Here is a 20,955-nt window from a genome sequence, read left to right on the forward strand (position 1 = left end):
ATGGTCCTCCACCTCTCTTCCCTCCATCCACCTATGCACAGGTGCCCGTGAACCAAGCCCTTGGGCACCGCTACTCAGTCCTTCCACCATGTTCACTGTCCTGCATGTTCTCGTCCTCCCTGGTGACCAGAATATCTCTTCTCAGCTTGCCAAGGGCCCTTCCTCTCCATTTTCATAGAGGTTTTGAATCCTTCCTTCCTCTCTGAGTTTTTTCCCTGGCTGATTACAAAAAGGGTATAATTACCCTCTGACTAGACAGTCTAAATATAAAACACCTGCAGTCTTCTTTTTCACGGAGGAACTCAACTCTGCCATAAAAGGCACTTCTTTCCAGAAACCACTGAGCCCTGGGACCCTATTTCCAGCTTCCCTCTTCTGAACCTCAATGTCAATATATCTCACAGTTAACATTCCTCACTTTAATCTCCCTTTAATCTCACTTTAATCTCTCACTTGATTTTTAACGTGCATTCCCTCTGTAAGGAAACAGAAACATTATCCACTGGATTTATGTAGGTAGAAATCTGGGAGCCATTCTAGAGATTGCTCTGTCTGACCCACCTTCTTGTTTAATTAATTCCAAATTGGAATGTCATTGTTAAGATAGGCACCTCGTGAGCCCCCATGGCTTTGCACTAACACTCTGCACTTCATGCATTCACCTTAGCAGTCTGGTTTCTGCCTGGATTTGCAGCACCTGGGAAAGAAGAGTCTGCATTCCCTGAGTCCAGAGACAGTCTTCCTTATCTTTGTGTATCCTAGGGCCCAGCATGACCTTGACCTAGAGCTTACAATTTCCTTCTGAAATAAGTCGAATCATCAGATCCTTGCCATGCATATCACGAGACACGACTCTGAAATGATTTTGAGGTCCATTTTTTCTTGTGTATCTTCACTCTCATTCCGTTAGTCTAGGGCCTTGCCACAGCTCTCTGGATCAATTACACTAAAATACCTGACTAGAATCTTTGCCTGTAGCATCTCTCCCATCTAAACAGCTTTCCACCGTGTAGTCTAAATAGGATCGTGTAATTTTTCAGTTGAGAAGCCTTCTGCTTTGACAACTTTCACTCTCAACTACTACAGGTTGGCCCAGTAAGAGCAGGGCCTGTGTTTCTCTATTTTATTCATATAAAACATCTTTATCCATATGCATATCCTTGCCAGTGCGAAGTCCATAATACTTTTTTTGTGTGAATCGAATTAAATTCATTTCCTTCCACTTGAGCATTCAGTCTAAGACCTGGTTCCAAATGTCAGTGGTCCCAGTTAAGTGCTATGTACTGTCTACAAGTTACTTACTGCCTCTGACGTAAGTTTCTGTCACTTATAACATGATATTAAAAACAGGCCCTGCCTCATAGATTTGTTGAGGAAATAAAATGAGGTAATGCATTTGGTAGTCCTTCATGGTGAAATATTTGTTTATTTGTTATTGTTCAATGTTTGTTCAGTTGCTTCTTACCTTCTTACCTACTTTGCATCCACCTGGATATCCCTTAATCTTGCAACATATTGTTTTCAAGGAAAAGTAAATAGATGCACAGTTAATACTTGTTGGGATTTTCCCATTCTTATTCCTTCAAAATCTAGTTTCTGTATAGATTGGACTAGATGACAAATTTGAACATTGAAGTATAAGTTAAAAGAAAGTACAAAACCAAGGAACTGACAAGAATTCTGGAACTTTGGAGTCAAGTATTGTGGTGCAAGTTGGCCAATAGTTACAACTACTTGAGAGGCTGAGGTAGAAGAATCCCTTGAGTACAGGAGTTTGAGTCTAGCCTGAGGAACATAGCAAAGACCCAGGTTTCTTAAAAAAAAAAAAAGGAGCCGGGCTCAATGGCTCAGCCTGTAATCCCGTGCCTTTGGGAGGCAGAGGTGAGTGGATTGCCTGAGCCCGCGGGTTCGAGACCCGCCTGTGCAGGCGAGACCTCATCTCTACAATAAATAAAAAAATTAGCCAGGCATGGTAGTGTGCACCTGTAATTCCGGTTACTCGGAAGGCTGAGGCGGAAGGATCACCGGAACCCAGCAGGTAGAGGCTGCGGTGGCTGGAAGTGGCCACTGTACTCCAGTCTGGGCGACAGAGTGAGACTCCAACTCAAAAAAAAAAAAAGGAAAAGAAAAGAAAAAGAGAATTCTATAGCTTTGAAATCATAGTGGAAAATCAGCATTGATTTTTAAAAAGTTGAAAAAAGCTTTGATGAAAGAGTTTAGAAAGTTATAATTATGCAAATGAAAAAAAGGCATCTCCCCCGTCTAAAGACTCTTAGATGATGAAATATACTTTCTTAGCAGTACTTTCTACATTCTCTTTCCCTGCAATTTGTGTAATAAAGATGGACATCTGAGGGTCATTTATATATAAGGTACCACGATAGGCTGGTGGTTGGCTTATTGGATTTTTGTACTGAATTTCAGGAAGCTAGTAAGAAGACATTTCTATTAAGCAAGCATTCTGAAAAAGCCCTTTTAGCAAATAGTTTTGGAGAAGGCCAAAGAAGGCTATGCTTTTAAAGAAAATATAGACTTTTAAAAATAGAAACTACAATATTTGGTGTTGGCTCCAACTACCTCTCTCAAACCTGGTGACTGATGCCAGCACACCACATACTAGTTGGCTAAGGACTCCTTTATTTAGGTTAAGAAAAGATGCCAAGTTGGGCACCGTGGCCTGGAACCTCTGGGAGGGAGAGCCTGGTCTTTTCTGTTGGGTTCTGAGAGCTTGTTATACTGTACTAGCTTTGGCCTACAGGAAGATTTTTAAAGCTAACAAAGGCATGTGAAAAAGTGGTAAACTCCCGAGGAAAAAAAAAGGCAAACAGTTCGGGGAAATTTTGCAGTATTTAGGTCATTTGAACCAAAGCAAACAAACAAAAAACAAAGCAATAATAAACAAAATGCTACAAAGAAAAACACCCATTCTCCTTTGGCACCCTGTGCATAAAATTATCACAGTATGTCCCAGAGGAGACTGAACTGGTTCCCTGTCTGTTTCTTCTGCGAATGCTGGATCTTTCAAACTATTGATAGAGACACAATAGAAAATACATTCTCCATCATAGCTCAGGACATGCATACATATTACACATAAGCAAAAGAAAATTCATCCTGAAATAATTATCCTAGTTTGTTTGTACTCTGAAATTTTATAGTTTAGTTTGGTCTGTTTTATTTTTTAAAATATTGAGTGTGATCCACCACATTCATTTGAAAACCCTTCAAAGGGCCATGATCTACAGTGTGAAAAACATATTGCAACAGAGTTTAACAGTTTTTTTTTAATGCACTCAGGGTCTGGTAGAGTATCAGGCATATGGCAGACTCCCAAACAATAGTTGTGGAAGTGCACTGATTGTTTAGGAGATTACCATATTTCACCTGTTTGATAATTTTTCTGAAGCTAACAATGACTAATTTGTGATTACTTAGAAATACAAAATGGAGACCTCTAAGAGACAGTTGTGTTTATGAAAAAAAAGACACACCAAACAGACTTTATTCTCTTATCTCAGTGGTTTAGCAGACCATGGACATACTAGGGACATAGAATTTCAGAATTTCAGCAAGGCAGCTGACAAAAGATGTTATGATATTGTTATGGCCAAAACAGCTAACCGTGCTGGATGTTACAGAGAGTTTTGTTCATAACTGGTTGAGTAACTCCACCAAAATCTGTGACCAAAAGACTAAGCAAATGAGGGAGGGACCTCTGGAGACATCCACAGGGATATGACTATTTCAAGAATAACTTGAGTGAGCCAGAACTCATGTTTTTAAACTGTAAAGATGGCACAAGGCTGCTATTCACTAAGGCATTTTCGAGACTCAGTTTTCTAGCTGTAAAGTAATAATGATAATAGTACACATCTAATATGGTTTATCAGAAGAACTACATAAGATTACAGGTGAAAATACCACATACACATTAAAATGATAGATTAAACTTATTATCATTGTTAGAGAATAGCGACATTGTGAAGTATAAAGATCTTAGAATTGAAGGATAGCCTGATAATCAGATAAAATTTCATAAAGTAAAATGGAATGCCCCTAACTTCAAATATCAACTACGGAATGTGCAGGATGGAGCGGACTTAGTTCAACAACCCTTGGTATTAATAAACTTGAGAGTTCTGGAAGATGTAAACTTAATGTGACTTGACCATATAATATGGCTACCAAATAAAGTTGCCAACCCTAGGATGCATGGCCAGGACTGGGACTGTCAGGACCCACTGTATTCTGCACTAGTCACATATATTAGGAACAGTGGATTCTAAGTACTACATTTTAGACATTTTAGACATTTTAAGGTGTGCATTTCTAGAGATGAGTAATCAGGATGGCCAGGGACGTGGGAACTACACCTCCTATAGTACAAGACTGAGGGAACTAAGAGTTTGATTTAGAAATTAGGAATTCTAGGCAGTGCTACTTCAAGTGTGGTCAGGGGACTGACTGCCAGTCCCCAAGCTTAGTCTTTAATGAGATAGGTCCAGAAATTGAGAGTAAGCAGTGAAACCATGTGTCACCATTTGACAAGACTGTGTGGTATAAGTTCATGATCAGTGGAGTTGTCTTATGTTTTTATTTTCGTAAAGTTTTAAAACAGAGTGTATTCATGAGAAGAAGAGAAGGACAACGGAAGATTCATGGCAGAAAGACCTGCCATGGGCAACTGTCTCAAAAAAGAAAACCTGCAGACTTATCTTACTGAACAGGATAGAGACCAGTTGGGTGAAGTCAAATGCAAATGGTAAGCCACATGTGGTGAAAAGCTACACACCAGGTATGCATTGTAGGTCCATGTTACAAGACGAACTAAGTCAAGGTTAGTTTATATACCGTAATCCAAAGTACATAATGTACAGATCCATTGTTTCACGGAAAGGTAACTTAAATTTATGACTATAATTGTAGGAACTGTCTCGTGATGAAGGATTGAAGATGAGTTTTGAAAATATAACCTCACTTCACTTTGAATAAAAGGTAAGAAAGACTATTCTAAGTCTTTAAGTTGCCTTAAAACCTCATCTTTCATTCCAGTCAACGTTCTCTGCAAGGCTGCTGTCTCTGTGATGACTGGTATCTGAACAAAGAAATATTTAGGATATATGTTATTCCCTGGGAACAGGATTGCTGTCAATCCCACCTAAACTAGATAAGATAAACAAGTTCACTGTCCCATTACAGATCTTGTATATTCATAGTCAGTTTGTTCCAATTGTGCATATAGACATTTCCTATGAGAGATTGCTATTTCAAAGCAACTTTTTGATTAGTTATGATTGCTGAACAACCAAAAGGAAGGAGCAAAATCACAATTCTTCATATTAATCATATATATATATGCGCACACTTTCAATAAAAATATGAAGCATTTGTGTAATTCTTTTCTATTTCCTGCTATATTTGTTTTGATTATATTTATTGGAATGCACTTTTGTGTCAGTTGAGCCTAAGAATAAAACATTTAGGTTGGTATTTTGTATACTTCTAAAAACTTTATACTTCCGTCAATTCATTTGTACTGAATTCTACAAAAGTACCTTGGTCTGTGGCAGACTATAAAAAATAATAAAACAAGAAAACTGGTCATTCACCACAGACCGTTTGGGAAACTCTGTTCTAGATTGAGCAGGGATCAGAACACTTTTTCTGTAAAGGGCCAAATAATAATAGCTACTCAACTCTACCATTGTTGTAAAAAGAACGGATGTTGTGTGTGCCAATAAAACTTTATTTACAAAAGTAAGAGCAGTCGTTTGCCGACCCTTGCTCTGGAGGACAGAGCTGAAGGACTGCCATGCAAAAGGCAAAAATCTATAATTTGTGCTTCTTCAGGAAAAAGAGCGAGGATCAGATGGACCAGTTTATAGTAAAACAACTTTTCACTTATTGTATGGAAGATGTTTCTAGTATACATAAATTGTCTTGCCTCATTAAAGAGCTCATCATGTTGAGAAACCTACAGGCAGAGGATCAGTGACTTGTGGGGGGGCGCTCTAAGAAGTAAATCTTCTTTTTTTTGAGTTGGAGTCTCACTCCGTCGCCCAGGCTGGAGTGCAGTGGCCTGCTCACCACCACCCCATTGTTGATCTGCTGGGCTCGGGTGCTCCTTCCACCTCAGTCTTCCAAGTAGCTGGAACTACAGGTGCGTGCTACCATACCTGGCTAATTTTTTTGATTTATTGTAGAGACCAGGTCTTGCCTAGTTGCCCGGGCTGGTCTCAAACACAGGCAATCCACTCGCTTCGGCCTCCCAAAGTGCTGGGATGACAGACTGAGTCACCGAGCCCGGCCAAGAAGTAAATCTTGATGTGAGTGGGTGGGAGGTTGGAAAACATGATGGAAGATCCCTTTCATCTAAAAAATCCTATGGTTCTAGGATATTCACAGGTAATTATTCACAGTTCAAGGCTGTTAATACTCTCCAGCCAAGTGAACGATGGGATAGAATGTTGTTTTTCTCTCATGTGACGTAGCTGTTTAGAGCTGCCAGGAGGTGTCTTATTCGATGGGAGATGTGAGGGTGTGTGAGGCCATGGGAACTTAGGGGGAAAGGTGAAGCTCCAGCCCCTGTCAACAGCGGCAACACCTCTGAAATGCCAAAGCATCCAGGCCAGGAGGTAGGTGTTGGCAGCAAGGTGTCAATTAGTCATTGCTTTCCACTTTGGGTCATGATTTCAGAGAGCTTGATGAAAACTGTCACTTTAACCAGAAACTTCTTTGGAAGATGCTCTTTCTTTCTTGGGTTTCTTCTTAAGTAAGAAGATGAGAGTCCCATGGGGGTGTGGCCTTCTCTTTCTTCATTTAATAGACAGCCTTGCTGGAGTCTTCGATCTCTGACTTTGGATAGCAGTCAGATCACACAAACACTATCCATAACCAGGGGATTTCAAAGCCATCATGAAGCTAGTGTGAATTTCATAAGTAATAATGAAGAAGCAGCACTTTTCTAAGAACGAGCCACTTTGAGTGTGCCTTGGAGTTTTTAATTTAGCTGAGCCTCCATTGCATGGCTTTTTTTCTGAAAATGAGAACATTCTTCACTGAAATTATATATTCCTCAGAGGCGGATGCCAATAAGGCCTTCCAAAAAGAAGAGCTTTTTTTAAAAAAATGGAATTTGGCCATATCTTTACACTAGAAACAGGAACCCACACAGATACACAGCTGCAAAAGGCGGCTCATCTCTAGTTGCTAGGAATTTAGAAGTTAACTGGAGTTGAATGGCCAAGCCTGCCTGCTCAGAAATAAGAAAGGGCTACTGGGAATAGTGCAAGAGTGAGGACTGAGCCCCAGGTGGATGAACTGCCGGCATCCTCAGGGTCTCCTGAAATGCCTCTTGGCTGGGTTCTTAGTCAATCTTACAGTGTGGAATGTGACCAAGATGGCGAACATGCTTCACCCAACTCTCACAGAGGCTGCAAAGGTCTTCTTGAATCCTTATAGGACCACATTTCCCTTCTGCAGAATGGTTAGAATCTATCTTGGGCAGGAGGGCAGGTGTGATGTCACTTCTCCAGATGCTTCACAAGTGGTATTGGATACACAAGCAAAGCACATGTCTAGCCAAGTATAGACAAGGCTTCATAACTTCCTCTATTTGTAGACTTTCCACTTTCTTCCTTGGGTCAGCCCACCCAGATCTTTAGGATTAAACATAATTGCCATGAAGACAGTTCATGAATTGTGGGCCGGATGGACACAATCAGTTCACTTCGTGGAAAACAATTCATGCTATTAATTTTGGGTATTTTCTTTTGTGACACACTGTGGCTAACAATCAGGATAGGCGGCTGTATAGACCGGGTCCTCTTATAAAAGCAACAATGTAAATAGTGAGCTGAATGTCATGAAACTCTTACAGGGCAAGGGCTGGACGTTCACTCACGCTCCAGTACGTACGTCTCTGAATATCTTTGAAAGGTCTGGTGCTGGATTACCTGGATTCAAGTCCTGCCCCTGCTATTTCTGTGTGCCTTTGGGAAAGCGACCTAGCCTTTCCATTTCTGCATCTGAGACAGGGGGTTAATGATGAGGAATAGTGCCTGACAGAGAGAAGGCCCTGTATCAGCATTTGTAGCCACACAAACTGATGAGCAAGCACACACAGCCCTTTCATAGGGCTGTCAGCCCCAAGGGAGCAGGATGGTCATGGTCTCAGACAGTTAAACCATTTGGGGATGGCTTTCTGCAGATTTAAATAAGTCTGGGCCTCTGTAGATTAGAGACGAAGTTTCTATTTCTACTTCTTGGATCACTTAAAATGGGGATATACCTAGAGGAAAAGCTGCTGTCTTATTTTTCTTCCAAATAAATGAATTCCAAGATCAGTCGATATTTTTCGCGAGGTGCTTGGATCTCAAGTCTCCTTTTCTATTTTTGAACATTTGGCCTAGTCTTACTTCTTGTTCATTTTTTTCTATTTTTGTTTTCAGTAAAATAGAGGACTAGAATGTGACTTACGTGAGGAGCAGATCACAGAAATAGGTGTCACACAGCGTCCCCTGAGTGGTTGCTTAGATGTGGTCATAGACGCTGGTCACTTTTCGAGATTCACAAATGGGTGGAGACCACATGCCAAAATGTATTTATCTGAAAATTCATGACTCCCCAGTTTACGACGTGGAATGCAATATTTCATTCAAGTGCGTGTATTCTGAGGTCTGTTGCCAAGTAGAGGCTCTATGGGTGCCGCTAGATCTGATATAAGGAATCCATTGAGGTCAGAATTCTGAGGTGACCGATTGACAGAGGAGCTTTTGTGAAAGAAATGTATAAAGAGCTGAACAAATGTGATTCAAGCCTATCTCGCCTGCGGGTTTTGAAAAGCGAGTGACAGGGTAAAAACACAATCACTTCACTTTGCGGAAAACAACTCATGTCATCAGTTTTTGGCATTTTCTTTTGTGATACACTGTCGCTAAACAATCAGGATAGGCGGCCGTATAGACCGGGTCCTTTGAGCACCCACACTTTAGACACACAGGCATGGCTGTGTTCAGTTTAATAAGAACCATGTGTTCCAATCAAAACAACATCTGACCCTCATGCTTCAAATAGTATGTATCCTTCTCAAGGGGTCTATTCAGCCAGACAGCTGTTAGGAGGTTTATTCCCACATTTTTAATTTGTCTTTGGCCTGGACAAATTGCTCAGGTTTTAATGTTTTTCTGGATATTGTTTTTCACCCTTTTACCTCCTTAGCTGAAATCTTTGGTTCCTAGCTCAAATCCCAAATTGTTTTTAAGGTGAGGTCCACCAAAATTCATTTGAATTTTTTTTGTATGTGTGCGATTTTAGAGCAGAAAATCAGGTTAAAGTTATTTTTAAAGATTAGATTACTAAGGTGTGACTTAAAATCCATTGGCTTTAACGATTTCTCTGTGCAGATCAGAATAAAGAACACTTTATTCTGACTCAAAGATGTTTTCTCTGTTCCTTTAGGATATACAGAGGCTTGACTTGTTACAAAGTGGAGCTGTTAAATGAAAAAAAGGAATTAATGATTTTTTTTGTGGCATAAGGACAAACTTTATTGAGACCTTCAGCCTTAGTTCTCTTTCTCTTGCACAGATGTCTGGTGTGTGACCTGATGCCACAAGAAAGATGCAAAGAATTGTACAGAAGTTAGATTCGAAAATACAATTTATTTAGAAAGTAAATTTGAGAGAGAGAGAGAGAAAGAGAGAAAGAAGAGATTCACAGGGGAGGAAGAAGAGGGGAGGAGGCCAAAGCCAGGAAACATGGCCTGGTCCTATCTTAAAGAGCACATGGCCAAGCCATAACTTAACAAGGCAATGGCCGCAATGGCCTGGCATGGCCAAATTCACGATCTTAATTCTGAATGTCCTAAAAAGGTCCAATGCAGTAAGAAAGAGGCAGTGCAACAAGGTGGGCAGGATTCTTGGTTGTGGAGTTAGATGCACCTGAGATCGAAACTCTGCTCCACCACCAGCTGAAGGTCATGGGCATATGATGTAGCCTGTTCAACATTTACTTTCCCTATAAAGAAAACATAGAAGCTCTACTGCAATGGATTACATGAGGTCATGTGTGGTCAGTACATAAACTAGTATCTCAAAAACACTAGTGCTCAATGAAGTATAGCTTTATTTCAGAAATGAAATCTCCAGTCTTATTCATACAGGGAGAAAAGCACATGCTTACTCATAACTGGAAGAGGGCACAGTAACTTTTCAAATGGAACCAAATTCTTTGTGACTAGAGAAAAGTGTATGGGGTTGGAGGAAGAATGGTGAAAGATGAGGGTCATACTGTCCCTTGGTCTCTCATAACATTATCAACTGGACCTGCCTGAGAATGCATGCATACTAAATGTGTGTTTGAAACAAAATGTTGCTGGAAAGAATGAACCAGAAGACACCTGGCATGGACCCACAGATCCCTTCCTGAACTCTTAATCTACTCGTCACTATGGAGTATTTGAATCAAATAAAAGGTTGACATTTACAACTAAACAAACTTCTGAGAGATTACAATAAAGCATTGAGATATTTTATAACTTTATGTAAACCCCCGATAAAAAAAAAAACTGCAGCAAAATGAAACAGTGAAACAAACAGATCTCAGCCCGAGTTTATAATGGACTTATTTATGACAGTTATGATAAAAAGGGATATTTGGAGAACAAACATCGATGGCTGGGTATTTCAGAATTTTGCTTGAGTTGATGCTGTTTTTAATCTATGACTGCAAGCTGTTGGTTTAGCCATGGTCTTAGTAAGGTGCAGACACCTACCTTTTTCCTTTGGAAGTTCACATCAAGTTTCATTGAGGCACACTTGTTCAATGTATTTAGTCGTCTAAAATGAAACAAAAATGTGAGATTACAACCACAAATGAACTTAAATCTTCTTTTCTGTTTGATATTCTTCCATTATTTCCAGTAAAGTTGAAAGTGCAAAAATCTTGACCGGGTGCAGTGGCTCCCAGCACTTTGGGAGGCCGAGGTGAGAGGATTGCCTGAACTCACAGGTTCAAGACCAACCTGGGCAACTTGGCGAGACCTCATCTCTATAATAAATTAAAAAATTAGGTGGGTGTGGTGGTGGATGCCTGTAGTTCTAGCTACTTGGAAGACTGAGGTGGTGGGGTCGCCTGAGCCCAGCAGGTCAAAGCTGTGGTTGCTGTGAGTGTGCCACGCCCTCCAGTCTAGGCAATAGAATGAGACTCCAACTCAAAAAAAAAAAAAAGAAAGTGCAGAAACCACCAATTATGTCCCAAGACAGTACTGCATCCACTGAAGTTGTGCTATAAAATAGTTCCCATTTGTGTTCCAGCCTGCTGACCTGAGAGGATGCTACCCTCAAGCCTACCAATTTCTGTGTCTTCCCTAATCCAAACCCAGATCTTTTCTGGCCTCTCTTTCCACCATTCCTAGAGCCCATGGTCAATGATCTCAGCCATACTTTCATCAGCCCCTCAATTCGTTTGCCACTTTGACCATCCATCAAGTCCATCCTGCTAATTTCTAAATGTGGATCAACTCTACCAACTGTCTTCTGCTCTCAAGAGCTTGGGTATAAGTGGAAAAATAACACATGACACTGAATTGCACATGCTATTAACTAAAATGTGTTCTCTCCAAACACTATGTTGAAGCCCTAACCCACAATGTGACTGTATTTAGAGTACAGAAGTAATACAGGATAACTGAAGTTATAGGGAGAAGCTCTGATCCATTAAGATTAGTGTCATGGCTGAATACTACATGTTGACTAATACATACATTTTGATTTCCACCCTCAGCTAGGCTTCTGAAATTGCTACCCATTATCCCTTTCACTTTCCCCCTTTGTTTAAAAAAAATATCTACACAGTAAGGATTCAATGAGAATTCATTATAATTGCAAAAAATCCAATAGTGCAGACCATTAAAAAGACCCAGGCCCTTAACAAATGGCTTAGCACTGCTGCCAGTGAGAAAATAAGCTATTAGACATAATTTCTTTTAACAGTCCTTTCCATCTACATAAATGGTGTCCATATGCTCATTTATCCTGTTGCTCTTCTGTCTTACAGAAAAGAGAGTCCTTCATTTTTTAAAGGTAACCCTTTAACCCTGTTTTTGATTTCAACATCCACTACTTCATCTGGGACTTTGATGCCTCATTTATTCCGTCTCACCTGTGCCGCAATCTCTCTCAACTGTTTGCTTCTCCATAAGGCCATTCCTGCCTAAAACTAAAAATTGACTAACCAATTAGTTAGCTACCTAAAGAACCATCATTAAGCAAATGATCAATCTTCCTTCAATCTTGTCTTTCCATCAAGTAACTTACTACTTACTCCAATAACTTTCTTTTACTACTCAACTTGTTATGAACAACCTCAAATTTAATTCACTCTCCAACACTCTGCAATCTAATTTTCATGAAATCCTCTTTGCAAATACTCCGATTGTTTTATTTGATTACTTAAAAAAATCACGATTATAAATGCATGGGGTTTAAAGGGTCAAATGTCCCCCAACATGTCTCTTTTCCATTTACCACTCTTTGAAGGCATCTCTTTCTTCTGGTGCTTACTTCTAATAGTGCTTATGCTGTAACTTCTTGACTTTTTAGTTCACGTCATTATCTATTGACTGTTCCGTGGGAGATGAGGATTTATTTTCTTTTATACTCATTCTTACTCCACACACACACACACACACACACACACACACACACACACACACACACACACACATATACTTAACTTTGTTTCTTTCAAGTATAGTTGTGCAGCAATTGCATAACTTTTTGACAAATCAAAATTCAGTGTTTATGATGACCATGGAATGTTATTCATATGTATATGATACTCTGATACTCTTCCTTCCATTCTCAACTTTTTGTTATCCCTGGAGTTAATAAGCATCTTGTTTGTTGCCTCAATTTTCCATGTGCTCATACCTCAATTCAAATCCAAGCACTTCCCTAATTATCTAACTCTCTAAAGTGTTTCCTATCATATTAGAGAGTCTATCGGTGCAATTTCTTTGGAGACCTGTTTACCTAGAGCCTTCTGACCTGTTCTAGTCTAGATTTGCTGCTCTTGTTTTGTTTTTTGTCATGAACTGATCATGTTTCTTAAAACTCAGATTCTTCATGAACATGTCTTCTAGTGTTCTGGAGCTGAGTAACAGAAGAAACCTGGGAATGTTGACATTTAGAATGCAAATAGACTGTTACATAGGCCCCTGCTTTCAACAGAGTACACCTCCTTCACCTGTGTCTGACATCCTCCAGTCTAGGAAGTGTCTGTTTTAGTCTTTCCAGGGAATCCACTTCTAGGCTTCTGATGATGGTGGCGAGAGAAGTCACCTATATAGAGACTGGGGGAGGAGGGCTAGGGTTTGACCAACTTTAAAATAGAATTTCAAACAATCCTCCTCTTTTTAGCCTTCCTTCACCCCCATCTCCATTTTTAAAAAGCATTTTAGTGAAAATTGAGGTATTTTATGACTTTCTCCACTGACCACTTAGATTTTGTTTCTTGGGCTTGCTAAATCCTCTACTACATATTTCTGTTTTTCTTCTTAGAAAATGAGTAGTTGTGATCCCTGTCCCTGAATGGACACTTGCTTTTGTAAAGGAATATCTCTCTGACAATGAGGGGAATTTACAAGCAAGTAAATTTAGGTGGTCATTCTCTCATCTTTGACCACTGATCTTTTCTTCTATACACAGATAATAAATTTTCAGATCAATGAGTTTCGGCAATTGTAAGTACTCTCAGATAGGATAAAGAACATTTCTTTACCCAGGTGAGTTCTCTTGTGCTCCTTCACCATCAATTCTCCTCAGTACCACATTCCTTCCTGTCTCCTCAAGGGTATCCTCTTTCTGACTTCTTCTTCCATATATAAGTTTTGTCTATTTTTGGCCATCATATAAGTGGAATCATGTAGCATGTATTTTTGAATGTAGTTTTTTCATTCGATACAATGTTTTTGAGATTGACTCATGTTGTTGAGTGTAGCCATCATTCAGCTTAATTGCTGAGTAGTACTCCATGGTATAAGGATATACAATTGATTTACTTGGTCTCTTGTTTTTGGACATTTGGGCTGTTTCCAGTATTGACCAGTGACTTTCTAATGACCAAATCCCATGGTTTCTTTTTAGCTCAGACCTATTTGTAGCAATGGTCTCTAATTATCACCCACCATTGCTTGAAATTCTTTCCATCTTTGGCATCCAAGATTATGGATTCTCTCATCTCTCCAAACACTGTGTCCTTCCTGTCACCAAGCAGTATTTTCCCCTTAACTATTATTTTTTTGTTAGAAATCAGACTGTAATCCTTGCTCTTTTTACTCTGCATGGGCATGCTGTAGTATCTTATCTCATCTTAAAATAAACTAGACTCTAATGACATCCAGTTCTCTGTCTCCAGTCCAGAGGACCTGAGCCCCAGAGTTACATTCCTATCTACTCACTGATTTCATCCATTGCTTGGGTCCTGCTGGCCCTTCAGACTCAAATATCAAATCTGAACTCATTGGATTCTCTTCAAAACCCACTTCTCTTATTTGTGGTCTTGTCTTGACCATGAGAATCACCAACAGGGCACTCACCCTAGAAAATGAGGTCATCTCAAGACTCGCTTTCTTTAAGATCTACATTCATTGATCACCAAGTCCTGTCAATTAGTTATACTTCTGTGATGTCTTTGAAGTCGTGTCTCTTTTGGCCCTCATTCAATTGCTTCTTCTCATTTATTGAGAGTAAGGCAACGACATGTTGATTGGTTTCCCCACCACTTCTAAAGCTTTACATTGAAACCAGTTCTATTTCTTAACTTTTTATCACATTACTCACTGACTTAAAAATATTTCATGACTTTCCTCATTTTCAGCCATTTCCAATTTACCCACTGACCCCACATTCATTAGTGTCAAATATAATAGGCAATTCTGTATCACAAGCTGACCATTTAGTCAGAGACTGTCTTTGGCAGGTGCTTGAATTTTGCTCCCACAATTGACAATCCACTCTGTCTTTTTTTGCCGGTTCCACATTTGTTAACATGTCTATCTAAAAGAGGGTGTGAAGTGAAAAAAAAAGTTGATGTTGCTCTTCTGGCAGCTCTGTAATGGAGTTTGTTTAGGGAAGCATTGCCTATTATTTAAAAAATCTACTTATCTAACAAACGTAATTCTTCCATTATGGTTTGGAAGCACAGACTATTCTGCTATTCTATGAAAAAGTGTTTGATCTGCTACACACACAAATGGATCAAAGAGCTCATCCTTTATCTACCACATGTTCAAATATGCTTTCTACTTTCTGACACATAAAGGAAGTTTGTTCATTATTTTTTAAAGCTGAAAACTCAAACAAGATTGTAGATTTCAGTCTTTTTATTGCCCCTAACCCAGATATCTGCCTGCCCCTTAAGAATTGCTTCTTGGCCAGGCTCGGTGGCTCAGCCTGTAATCCCAGCATTCTGAGAGGTCGAGAAAAGTGGATTGCCTGAACTCGGGGGTTCAAGACCCACCTGGGCAACTTGGCGAAAACTTGCCTCTACAATAAATCAAAAATTAGCCGGGCGTGGTAGCACACACCTGTAGTTCCGGCTACTTGGAAGGTTGAGGCAGAAGGATCGCCAGAGCCCAGCAGGTCGAGGCTGGGGTGGCTGGGAGTGGCCACTGCACTCCAGCCTGGGTGAGAGTGAGACTCCAAGTCAAAAAAAAAAAAAAGAATTGCTTCTTTACTTGCAGAAAAACATCTGGAAAACATATACATGATAGATGACTTATACAGAGTAAATAAAGAACTCAGAAACTCAGTAAGTCAAACAAGCTGATTTTTTTTTTTTTGAGTTGGAGTCTCACTCGGTCGCCCAGACTGGAGTGCAGTGGCCGCTCCCGGTCACCGCAGCCTCGACCTGCCGGGTTCCGGTGATCCTTCCACCTCAGCCTTCCAAGTAGCTGGAATTACAGGCACGCGCTACCATGCCGGGCTGATTTTTTGATTTATTGTAGAGATGAGGTCTCGCTGCCCAGGTGGGTCTCAAACCCTCGGGCTCAGGCAATCCACTCACCTTAGCCTCCCAAAGGTGCGGGATTACAGGCTGAGCCACTGAGCCCGGCTGATTTTTTAAATGGGTAAAATATTTGAACATATACTTTTAAGGGAAGATATACAAATGAAAAATTTGCACGTGAAAAGATATTCAATACTATTATTTATGGAAGAAATGTAAGCCAAAATCATAATGAGACACTATTAAACATATACCAGAATGCCTAAACTAAAAACACAGACAGCACTAAGTGTCAGCAAGGAGAAAGAACTACTGAAACTTTGAAAAGGGCAGCTTTTTTGGAAAACAGTTTGACAATTTCTTACAAAATTAAACACATTTTGAGCACCAGACCAGCAATTCCATTCTTAACTATTTATCTGGGAGAAAAGAAAATTGTATGTCCATAAAAAGATTTATATCTGAATGCCATAAAAAATGTGTACTTAAATGTTTATAGCAGCTTTATTAATAACATAACCAAAAAAGTAGAAATAACCCAAACGACCATCAATTGGTAAATGGATATAAAAATTGTGATATATTCATACAATGGAATATTTAACAACTCAAGGTACTAACTACTGATACATGCAACAACACGAATGAACCTCAGAAGCATTATATTAAGTAAAAGAAGCCAGACACAAAAAGCATGTACTATATGATTCCATTTATATGAAATTTTAGAAAAGACAAAACTAAAGTGACAGAAAAAAGATCAGTTGTCAAATACCAGCAACAGAGGACTTTTTGAGGGAATGAAAATGCTTTATCTCATGATCATGGTGATAGTTACATTAACTGTATCTATTTGACAAAATTCATCAAATTATATACTTTGAATTAGCGAGTTTTTAAGATGTAAATTATATTTCAGTAAAGCTGAATAAAAAATAATACAGGTCGGGCTTGGTGGCTCAGTCTGTAATCCCAGCATTTTGGGAGGCTGAGGCAAATGGATTGCCTGAGCCCACGGGTTCAAGACCCACCCAGGCAACTTGGCAAGACCTCATCTCTACAATAAATCAAAAATTAGTCGGGCGTGGTAGCATGCGCCTGTAGTTCCAGCTACATGGAAGGCTGAGGTGGAAGGATTGCCAGAGCCCAGCAGGTTGAGGCTGTGGTGGCCGGGATCATGCCACTGCATTCCAGTCTGGGTGACAGAGTAAGACTCCAACTCAGTAATAATAATAATAACAATACAAGCAAGTGACATCACTGGGAAATTGTGGAGTAAAAATCTCTAAAATACTGCTCCTCTTAAAAGCAGTAAGAATACTGAAAAAGGTTGTCAAGGTCAACTTTTTAGGAAAGCTGCAAATTTATACAGGCATGCAACAAACCATGTCGTGGTCTGTTTTACAAAAATGGCTAAATATATGTAAAAACAGTGAGCTTTGTGATATTTGAACGTGTCTCACTTCCATGCCCTTTTCTCCAGTTCTGCAGGAGCTTTGAAACAAACAGTATCACAATTGGAGCAGCTGTGAGAACTAGTAGCCTAGCAGCCACCGTAGGAAACAGAATGGGGTTGAGCTCCCCAAAAACTCCACTGGCAAATAACTGTCATTATTTGAGCTGTCTGGGAGTTTATGAAAACCCCCATTCATAAGGCTTATCTTTGTTTAACCTGACTCTGAGCTCATCTGTGAACAGCTTATACCCAGGGTATTTGTCAAAGAAAATCAGTGACAATTAGTTAACATCACAGCTTCCTGAAATGGTAATAACAGTGGAGGCAAACAAGATGCTAACCAAAAAGATGAAAGGGCAGAGCTGGGGAAATGAGATAACCATGGGGGTCTTACAAAGTTTTCAACATATTCTTAGGCATCTAGAAAACTAACCATATGTGCCAAACTATGTGTATGTCCAGGAAAGACCTGAGAAGGCCCTAATCTTCCACCTTTAGCTGACACTGTAATCTGTACAAACAGGAGGCAATGGTTAAGGCCGAGTTATAAATTTCCCATTGGAGCATTGAAGCCATAATGTAACACACACAAAGAGTCTTTCAGCAAAAGTTGTAAGATGTACTGATTCAAGATCTCTATTCAATCATTTGCTGACTACTAAATTAACTGAGTAGAGATTTCAGTGGCCAAACATGACAAAGGATACAGACGTTACAGAAGTAGTTGAGGAAATTCACTAAACAGATAACAACAGCAATAACAAAACCCTGGAAGGGGAAGACATGATTTTGAGAGTTGCCACATTACAATATTTAAAATGTCCAGTTTTAAAGAAAACTTACAAGATAGTGAATACTGACAAAATGATTCTTAAGTTTATATAAAGAAGCAAAATACCCAGAATAGCCAACATGATACTGAAAGAGAAGAACAAATTCAGAAGACTGACACTATCCAAATTCAAGACTTACTATAACAAGACAGTAATCAAGATAGTATGGAAACTGGCAAAAGAATAAACAAACAGATTAATGGACCATACTGAGAGCCCAAAATAGACCCACACAAATATAGTCAACTGACCTTTACAAAGGAGCACGGGCAATACGATGGGCAAAAGGCAGTCTTTCAACAAATGGTGTTAAAACAAGTGGACATTCACATACAAATAAGATAAAAATAAAATAAAATAAAATAATGCTAGACACAGACCTTACGCCCTTTACAAAAATTAAGTTACAATGAATCACAGACCTAAATGAAAACACAAGACTATACAACTCCTAAAAGATAAAATAGGAGAAAATTTAGATGATCTTAGGTAAGATGATAACTTTTTAGATTCAACACCAAAGGCATGGTCCATGAAAGAAATAATTGATAAATCAGACTTCACTAAAATTCAAAACTTCTGCTTTGAGAAAGACACTGTCAAGAAGAAGACAAGACGAGTTTATATGGGGAGGAGAAACTATCTGCAAAAGACATATCTGATAAAGAACTGTTATCTAACATATATGAAGAACCCTTCAAATGCAGCAATATGGAAACAAATAGTCCAATTTAAAAATGAGCAAAAGATCTGAAAAGACACCAGAGAAGATGTACAGATCACAAACATACATTTTAAAAGATGCTCAATATCACATGTCAAGGGGAAACTGCCAATTAAAATATTCATGAGATACTATTACACATCTGTGGCAAAAGTCTAAAATACTGACATCACTAAATGCTGGTGAGGATGCGGAGCAACCGGAACTCCCATTCATTTCTAGCAGGCATGCTTGAAAAAATGGTATAGCCACTTTGGAAGACAGGCAGTTTCTTCCTGCCAAATATATTCATCGTATTATTGAGCAATAGCACTTCTTAGTATTTACCAAAATGAGTTGAAAACATATATACATATGAAAACCTACACACAAGTATTTATAGAAGATTTATTCCTAAGTCCCCCAACTTGAAAGCAACCAGGATGTCAGGTGAATGCATAAATAAACTATGGCACATCTGGACAACAGATTATTCAGCAATTAAAAAAAATATGCACTACCAATCCATGAAAAGACACAAAAGAAACTGAAATGCATATTACTAAGTCAAAGAAACTGACATGAAAAGGCTACATGCTCTGTGATTCCAACTATATGACATTCTAGAAATGGCAATTCTATGAAGATAATGAAAAGATTGGTGGTTGCTAGGGTTTGGGGGAAGGATGAATAGACAAAGCACAGAGGATTTTTAAGGCAGTGAAATTGGTCTCTATGATACTATAATGGCAGATACAGGTCATTATATATTTGTTAAAAGCCATAAAATATAATACGCCACCAAAAGCGAACCCTAATTACACTATGGGTTCAGGGAGTTAATCATGTGTCAATGAAGGTTCATTGACTGTAACACATGTACTTCTCTGGGGGGGGAAGTTGATAGTAGGGAATGCTATACATAAGTGGAGACAGACGGTATATGGGAACTCTCTGTGTTTTCTGCTCAATTTTGTTGGAACTTCAAACTGTTCTAAAAAAAAACCTATTTTCAAAAAATGCAGTCGTTGTTTATATACAATGAAAAATAATTTTATGTCGTGGACTTTAAAATTACTGTCATAAAGTCATCTCCATTTGTTTGTTCTCAGTCTACTTGCTCATTTGCTTTCAGTCCTCCCTACAAAATCATCACCACTGAAGACATCTTAAACATTCAGGGACCAATTTCAAACAATCATCCAACTCTTCAGAATCTTCCATAAGCACAATAAGAAAATATTCTTGATTGTTGTCTGGAATAAGCTCCCCCTTCCTGGGATTGTGTAGCACTGGGCTGTGGTTTATTTTACACGGGTAAAATAACCAGTGGCTAGATCATAAGGCTTCAAACTGCATGAAAAATATATTCCAGAGTGATGCAAATGTCTTTTCAAGATCTGGTTGCCTCCAAATAAAAGAATATGTAACAGCAGAAGTATTCATTGCACTCTATCGAAACCGCTGTGAAATTCTGGAGTGAGTGAAGGTTAGCTGCATTTGGTACAAATATTTAACACCAGTATTTACTTCCCACTAACTTAATCATAAGCAACATAAAACCCTTCAGATAACGTGGATTAGTCTATTACTGGTTGCCTAGAAAGCTGTTCCTGCATGGATTAAAATTTCAATTATAAAATTTATTTGCTTGCATGAGTGGAGTGTCTTCCACTGTATTAGAGCGTTGTTTGAGGCAGGGACCATAATTTATTCTTTTTCTAATCCCCATAATTTCTAGAAGGGGGTTTTACATATGTTAGACTCTGTAGGTTTTTCTTTCTTAACTGAACATACTTTGTTTATACAGGTACAATCAATGATTGACTTTAAGTAGTTACAATGGACCTTGTATAGTCAGAATAACAGAATTATTCCCCACCACGGAGTATGACAGGCTATGAACTGCATCTTATTTGCATCCCTAATGCCCTGCACAGGCGCTGGCTCAG

At 39.1% G+C, this 20,955-nt stretch overlaps 1 protein-coding gene across 2 annotated transcripts in view; it reads right to left on the reverse strand.

Moving 5' to 3' along the window:
* Positions 1–20,955, reverse strand: part of STARD13 (StAR related lipid transfer domain containing 13) — a 241,349-nt gene that overhangs the window by 27,284 nt on the left and 193,110 nt on the right. For both annotated transcript variants that reach the window (XM_021711058.1, XM_008055404.2), the window contains exon 4: positions 10,775–10,838. In XM_021711058.1, coding sequence (XP_021566733.1) covers positions 10,775–10,838 — 64 coding nt within the window. The remainder of the gene's footprint in view (positions 1–10,774; positions 10,839–20,955) is intronic.

This window comes from Carlito syrichta, unplaced genomic scaffold, assembly GCF_000164805.1.
Source record: "Carlito syrichta isolate Samal-C Ts95f unplaced genomic scaffold, Tarsius_syrichta-2.0.1 Scaffold301846, whole genome shotgun sequence".
Taxonomy (NCBI): Eukaryota; Metazoa; Chordata; class Mammalia; order Primates; family Tarsiidae; genus Carlito; species Carlito syrichta.